The following is an 8339-nucleotide window of genomic DNA, read 5'->3' on the forward strand; positions in this document are numbered from 1 at the left end:
TGTGTGTGTGTGTGTGTGTGTGTTTGGGGGGGAAAGATGTTGATTAAATGCTGAGTTTTGAAGCAGGCAATCCAAGTTTATAAGACTAGGAATCCCAAACAGAAGCCTTAGTTGTATTACTAAATAGTAATAATAATCTTAAAGATCAATATGTTGCCTCACTGTCTATTTTGAAGTGATGACATCCTAGAAAGCTTTGTTGTTGTTGTTGTTGTTGTATTGTTGTTGTTGTTGTTGTTGTTATTTCTACTTTAGATTTGGTTCTGCACCTGAAACTGTACCTTGACTTTGACATTTTCAGTTGATAACGTGTCTTCAACTGTCAAAGGGAAACTTAAATTAGAAAAATATGTAGATCTCCACAGCACACTGTCCTGGCATTATTATTATTATTAATATTATTATTATTATTATTTTAAAGACATTGCCTGGTGGCTACTGCAGGAAGGAATCAAATAAAGTAGTTCTTCTGAATCCAGAACTGCACACTAGATTAATGTATTAGTAATATATTATGTGCTTGATATGCTGTGTGCTCCTGTTGATCTGCTACCTCACAGCTCTCTACAGCTCTATTAACACAGGTCTAAACCTGAACCCAGCTTGTACCCATGTATGTCAGTTTCAGGTTGGGTAGCAGAACTCTAAGCCCTACCACAGCTAAACTTACTAACTAACTCACACTTTCTGTCCCTGCAAACCTACACACTGATTCTGTAGCTTTCCAGAAAAACATATTAAAGACTCCACTAAGAAAAAATATACTGTGGAACTGAGACCTGAAACGTGGGATATCTTGGAAGCTTCTGCTATCTATCTAGGATGAAATTAGACAGAATTTAGTCTTTCTATTCAATTCAATTCAATTTCAATTCAATTCAATTTATTTATAGTATCAATCATAACAGAGTTATCTCAAGACACTATACAGTTAGACCACACTCCAGAATTTACAAGGACCCACAGTTTAGTAGTTTCCTCCAGAGCAAGCAACAGTGCGACAGTGGCGAGGAAAAACTTCCTCTAGGCAAACCGCGGACAGACCCAGCGCTTGGTAGGCTGTTCTGACGGGCCGGTTGGGGTTAAATGAAGAGTGGCAATAACAAAAATAAAAATTAGTAGTTTGTAGCAGTTCTTTGTAGTAGTCATGGCAAGCAGGACGCTGTGCGGCATTACAATGCACAGCAGGACGAGCAGACGTAACAGGGCACGGCAGTGTAGCAGTTGAACATGCATCACAGAACATGGAGCGTGAACCAGCACGCTGCTACCCTGATTTTGAAGCCTCTCTGATCCAAGGGAACATGCATGAACATTTCTAATGAATTTTAGTAAGTATTTTGATATTAAGTGTCCTTGAAAATGCATTAAGTATCCAGTAGAAACCCATTTTAAAGAGAGATAAATCTGTATAGATACCCAGGTTACAGTTTAGTTAATGAAATATGTAACCAAGAGCATGAGCTGGACTGCTGCAGCTAGACACTTACTGCTGACTGACACTGTATTGATCAACAACTTGTAAACTTCATTTTATATAGTATAGCATGGTGATTTAGTACAAAAAGGCGTTAAAGTATCACAGATTCAAACCTTTGCCAGATCTCGAGTCCTTAGTTGTCGGCAGGGATTGGTTTAGTGGCTTTATACTTCATATAGAAAAATTTTATATTCACATAAAAAAAACTTTTGTTACCATATGTGTTAATATGATATTTGAGCACTGTACATAGGAGGCTTTGTACAGCTGGCTTACTCACACTGTGGCAGAATGGCCTATCAAGCCCCCATGGAGAGGACACATGCTTTGGGTAATCAGCTCTGAAAATACCAGACTGTCTGACAATGAACTTACACTACAACATTCACCAAGAGGAAGATACAAGATGCAGACTGTACAGTCTTTTAATAAAGACAAGATCTTTAGCTACTCCCCTTAAAAACAACAAGGTGCCATGTGACATATGCAGAACAAAGGCCTGATTGTTCCTCCACCAGGGCATGATGGAAACAGTAGCCTCCACATCACTTTGTTAATCTGTCACTTTAATGGCTTCTCCCACTGTTCTCACTGTGTGCTATATTTGTGTGCATGAGATGAAAGTGTGTATGGGTTTGCGATAATGTGTCTATGGCTCAGAGTGTGGGTGTTGATTCAAGTGTGCTCATCCATGGCTTAGGATACACAGAGGATATTGTAGTCTACTGGGTTTGTCACTGAACCACTTGTTATTAAGTGTCTGTTCATCAGGCGGAACCCCACAGTCATGAGCTTGGCCTCAGAAGGCGTTATGTAAGAGTGAGTTTGGCTTAGTTATTCTCTTCTGGGTCTCTAACCACCCCATCTTTCTCTTGGTTTCTCTCATAATAAGAGTAGGCTCTCGCTGTGAAGGGAACACAGCAAACTAGAGTATGCTTATGCACAAACCACACTGCTTAATGCAGTGTTGAAAAGTATCCAGAGCTTGAGCCAGGTTGCATAGAAAATTAAGACACACATTCGGGCACTTTTCACCCACTGGGACCTCAACTCTATTCTTTTTCTTGCCCTTTTTCCTAATTTACTCTTCCATTTCTCCTTTGATCACAGATATAGCTTTTTGTTTAAAGCACTGTTGGAGAGTTACAGGTCACACATTGCCACAGCTTTCTGATTGGTGCTGGAGAATCTCAGAATGTGTTCCTTTCCAATCCTCCTCAGTTCCCACGGGCTAGTGACGAGCTCAGCAGAGTGTGAAGGCTTGAGGGGCCTTTAGCTTTAGTTCCTTCATCTGTGAAGGTTATCTCTGAAAGGCTTTGGTTGCAACCTACAAATATATCCCCTCTAGGTAATGTCTCATAGGAGTCTTGGTTCTGGTACCTCAGTGGGTAATCTCTTTAAGGGCCCCACTCCTGGAGAGAGTGAGTTTCTCGCCGGGTAAGCTGTGAATATGTGAAAGGCCCCTGTGCCCATATGATCAGAGCGCTGTGAGACACCCCGAGTCCTGTGGTGTCAAGCCCAGTCTCCAGCCGTGGCACCTATATCCCCAGGCAAATCACGGCAGCTGAAATTCCCCCCCCCCCCACCCACCCACCCCAATCTCCTCACTGTCAGAGAAGCACACATGTATATGTACCCCTCACACACCGGGGGAGCAGGCAGGCATGGAGCTGGTCCCGGATTTTATCGGAGGTGACAGCTCCTCACACTTCAGTGTTTGGATCACCTCAAGTAGCTGGGCTATGAGGGAAATGAGCACTGCTCCACTACAAAGTCCAGATTTAGATTGACTGAGCTTGTCCTCGGGCCTGTGGGCTGCTGCTGTACTGCTCCTCCGCCTGACAGAACACCCACTTCTGCTGCAAGGGACTGCTGTTTGTCTATGTGTGTGTGTGTGTGTGTGTGTGGGTGTGTGTGGGTGTGCGCGCGCGTGCGCGTGTGTACTGTATATGTGCGCATGTGACTTGGTGGCGCCTACTTTGAAGAGTCACAAAGAGTGGGGGAACGACAGCGATGTGTCAGGTTTGGTTAGAATTGAGGGTGGCATCAGAATATGCTTGGCACTAATATGGCACCAGTATCTCTGTCCCTGTCTCTGCTTTCTGTCACTTTGTTGCCACTCTCTCCCCGCCCATGACAATGTCTCTTTGGATTATGTGATTGGACTTAGCGCTTGGAGCTTCCCTCATCCCTCTGCAACGCCGCCTCTGCCATAAGTCTCTCCTTTTCTGCCCTGTCTTTGGCCCAGCCCCCCTACTCTCATAATACACTTGATGTCTATTTAGAAAGCCTGGCGAAAGCTGTATCTGTTCTGCTGTCATAGGATCATTGACAGCACTAATGCCACTTGTCCTTGCCTCATTTTGTGAGAGATGACACCTAGCTACAGCCCGCCACATTCATCAAGTGGCAGTTGGAGCCCTGTGACATCAGAGTAAGAGCAGACCAGTCAGAGAGCTCTGGGCAGCCGCCTCACTGGACGGTAACACCTCTCACTACAACAACAAAGCAGTGCCGGCCATCTTGGATTCCTTCTCTGGGCTGCATAGAATGCATGTGGCTTCTTTTTCAGGATTCTGGTTAAATGATTTCTGTAAATGAGCGCACCTTTGCAGAGTCTGTATTACACACTTAGTAGTAGTCTTAGTTCTCAACTCCAAAATTGATCTGTATTATCTAGTGTGTTTTATTAGCCTATGACATGCCCATACGCAAATACCTTGCATGCTGATAATTGAATAATGCCTTGCTGTGATGGGTGGTGTCTGTGAGCCTGTTGCTGTCAGGACTCTGCCCCAAGGCCACACTGGTCTTTCTCTGGAACAAGATCCTCATCCTTTGCAGCACCACCTCTCATCCCCTACACTTCAGTCCTGCCATATAAAGCTACCCTGTGGAGCTTTTGTACAGTAGTAAAAAAACACGTTTACGTTTTGTCACTGAAACATATTGTCTGTGTCCTTGAGGTCTCACAAACACATTGAATGCAGTTACTACCTCATAAAATGTTAACGCCTCGTTTTGGATGTCTTGAAATTTGCAATGGTTTCATTCTGTGGTTGCATCAGTTTGTGGATCCCTTGTGAGGGTCTTGCTCAACAGGTTGGGAGCACTGCTGCTTATCTACAACTCAAAGATTGCACAACGTAATATATGTGAATATGTGAAGTATGTTTGTGATCAAGAAATTACAGATCAGCATATGCCAAGTTGGTGTGTAGTTTATCTGTCTGTCACTGAAATATTCCAAGAAATACAGTACAAATCCAGTCAGACAATGAGGTAAATGCATTCAAATTGATAATTATTTACCCAATTTTTATTTATTAAAGTTTTCTTGTTTATTTTTAAAACTACAAGCATGACCTACACCTCATTTGACTCTCTCTCACTTTGTTTTAGGAGTATTCGCCAAGTGTCGCTACATCTACTATGGCAAGCACTCAGAAGGCAACAGATTCATCCGAAACGACCAACTCTGATGGACAGCTGGTCAGGCACAAAGAGGGACATGAGTGACAAGGAATTGTTAACAGAACGAAAGAGGATCAAATCAATCTCTCTTTATTAAAAGCACTGGTGATATTTGAGTCACATAATCTCCAACTGGAAAAAAAAGATTTAAACTAAATCAAAAGATGTTATCTTAGGGGAATGTTGTTTTTTAAGGTCGTATTCCAGCCCCATTGTTACGGCCTCCTTTGCTGAGCTGGGTCTGCTTTTGCCTCCCTGCTTCCAGTTCAGAGTCAGAGATGACACTCCCACTGACATGATTGCCGCTAAGCATCAGCAACCGCACATCTCCACACACACACACACACACTCACACACACACACACACACACACACACACAAGGACAGTCTCTTTCTCTCCCTTTCGTTCTCTTACACACGGTCAGTGACAAACACACCCGGCCAATTGCATCCTTTGCTTTGACAGCCATGATGGATCACCCGTCCACTACTGCCACTAATCAAGGGTGAAAGGGGTGACGGTCACACACCTGGGGCCTGACATGGACTCATCTCTCTCTTTCTCTCTTTTACACACACACACACACACACACACACACACACACACACACACACACACACACACACACACAACTGCTGTTTAAAAAAATAAGACAATACAAAGAATTTGACAGAACAAGGTTTATATTGCCTCATTAAACATCCCTAAGCTTTTTAGTCCAAACTTGAGCCATGATAATTGTATCTTGTTTAGTTTGTTGTTGAATGCAGAATTATGTTCAGTCTTTTGTTTGAATTAATTTTATTGACTGAATTTTATCTTTCTGTCTCTTAGAAAAGAAAGAGAAGTCAGGTTATATGTCTATTATCTGAGCAATGTCCGTTTCCGTTTGAAGTCTGTATATGTTAGCACGTGTAAAGATTTATCAAATGCAGCTTTTAATGTAAAAAACATTCCAATACCAGCTTTAATGAAGAACAGTGTTGTAACCAAGTATGCATTCCGGGTATATGGTTATGGGTAAATGTTGTTTTGCATTTTTCTACCATTGTGTTCTTCAACCAGTACACCATACTGAAATATTCCCTTCGTTATTTGTATTGTTTTGTGATGCATTGCAAACAAAAAATAATACAAAAATAATACTATTTAGAAAATTGCATCTACTACAATATTGTTATATATTGTTATAGTGTTCAAATGCGTGTTTTTTTAATTTTTTTTTTTACATTTAATGATACTTTTATGATCACCGTGGTTTTAGAGTAAATTCTTTATTATGGTTTTTAATACCTTATCACATCAACAACAACAAGAGATAAAATGCTACCATCTTTTAGCATAATTTGTCATTTTGACATGAATAATGTGATGTATGTGATCTAATATAAAATTTCATTAGCAGGTTGACTTCAAGTGATTAAAATGGCTCAACTAACATGTGTCTATTGTCAAATTGATGCAGGGCTAAAGGTACTCAATCAACTCAGTCAAATCAAGTCTCAAGCCAGCCATAACTATACGCTTTATCAAAGAACTCTTGTTTCTTCACATGAGTTTCCTCTTCCACGACAATACACTGTTTTCCTGATGACCAAATGTTTATCATATTTATACATTGTTTCCTGTATTAAGCCAAAAGAGCCAATTAGCAACTTCAAGAGTGGTTAAAAAGATCTCAGGTCAAATAATTAGGCTTGAACACATCCTTTAGAGGTGAAGTAGATGAATAAAGCATGGTGATGCGATTGAAAAGACAGGCTTGCTGTATTTGGGGTTTGAAAGAAGCCATGTTGAACTTCAGTCACACGTGTCAATTATCCACAGACAGATGAAGGAAAGGTCAGAGATAGCCTCATGTGATGTTTGTTTACTATGTCTGTTTATTTCTTATTTCTATTATCTTAAAGATTGTGTGCATGTGAGAGTATGCATGCTCGCTTGCCTGAGCTTATACACCACGTCCTACACAACTGTGTGACCATATTCCAGCTGACATGCCATTCAGGAGCCTGGTCACTAGTGCCGGCGTTTCAGAATGACAAGGTTTATTTGTCTGTATTTTGATATGCTCAGAGGAAACTGGGGCTGACAGCCAGAGGAGGTAGGAAGAGGGGAGCCACAACAAGTTCCCCCTCCCTCCTCCGCACGACACAAAATGTCATCCTTCCCCTGGCTGCGGCGCGAGCCCAGCCATCCTGCTGAAAAGAGCAGACATTTAAAACTTTGTGACATGTGTCACAGGCACTGCCATTGAGCCAGTGCCACTGACAGAGCTGGAATTGACAGGCCCCGAGCCATTGAAGCTGGCTGGGGGACACACCGAGTTTGGTGTGTGTCACTTTCTATCCTCGTCAGGGACGCATCCTGAGCTGCCACATCAACACAAACTGCATTATTGGATGGGCGGGGAGTGCAAGAGCAGGTTGACATATGCTTTACATGCGCCTTTGTGCATGTGAGGAGATGAATGGGATGCCTGGCGTCCCGGACAGTAGATTAATTAAGGTGTGAGCTACGGCTATCTACCTGTAGGCGATGCCCTCCTTGACCCTCAGCTCCGTCATTGCTGCTGCTCCTTGGGAACTTCTTGGCTGAACAAATGGCACGCCACTTCATCAGAGCAGATCAGTGACATTCTGCTATAGTAGCCCTGCAGGCTCCTCTACTAGCGTGTGCGTGTGTGTGTGTGTGTGTGTGTGTGTGTGTGTGTGTTTGTGTGTGTGTGTGTGTGTGTGTGTGCGTGTGAGTGTGTGTGCGCGTGCGCGTGCGTGCTTGTGCTTGCATGCGTGCATGTCTTTGTGTGCACAAGAACGTATTACTGTACCTACATTTTTTTCTGTGTGTATCCATGCTTGAGTGAGCCACAGCTGGATGTCTCTACACTATGTCTGTTTTGACTTTTGGCTTTTGCCTCTAATTTGTTAGTACTATCATAGACCCCCTCCAAAGTGTGCTGAAGGAGAGTCTGGTTACTCTACACTGCATTCGGGGATGGGAGGAAAACGTGCTCTGGTTTAATGGCATCTCTTTTTATCCAATCAGAATTGTCATGGGCGGTGTTAAACTCCGCACAGAGCCACTGTAAAATAGTTGTGCGAGAAAACTCTGGATTTGACAGATAGTGTAGCTAGCTGTCTCAGTTTACCATGCAGAGATCTGAGGAGCAGTCAACAATAGTCCTCATAAATCCACCGAATTTAAAATTACAACACAAAGAAAGCAGATGAAACAAAAAATACATGCATCCAGCGGAATTTCCTGCAGCAACGGAGTTAACCATTTTAAAGTATAATTTTGTAAAAGTCTAGATTTTAATTTGATTTTATAATACATTAAATTTATTTACTCACCGGCCACTTTATTAGGTACACCTGTCCAACT

The 8339-nt window shown here is 42.4% G+C and overlaps 1 protein-coding gene across 3 annotated transcripts in view; it reads left to right on the forward strand.

Moving 5' to 3' along the window:
- Positions 1-8339, forward strand: part of lrmda (leucine rich melanocyte differentiation associated) — a 218034-nt gene that overhangs the window by 205456 nt on the left and 4239 nt on the right. For 2 of the 3 annotated variants that reach the window (XM_032541498.1, XM_032541496.1), the window contains exon 7: positions 4883-5352. In XM_032541498.1, the coding sequence (XP_032397389.1) occupies positions 4883-4962 (80 nt within the window). In that variant the 3' untranslated portion in view covers positions 4963-5352. Of the gene's footprint in view, positions 1-4882; positions 5353-8339 lie in introns of those variants that run through there. The other variant, XR_004335920.1, reaches the window with a different exon arrangement.

This window comes from Etheostoma spectabile, chromosome 17 (assembly GCF_008692095.1).
Source record: "Etheostoma spectabile isolate EspeVRDwgs_2016 chromosome 17, UIUC_Espe_1.0, whole genome shotgun sequence".
In the NCBI taxonomy this organism is placed as follows: domain Eukaryota; kingdom Metazoa; phylum Chordata; class Actinopteri; order Perciformes; family Percidae; genus Etheostoma; species Etheostoma spectabile.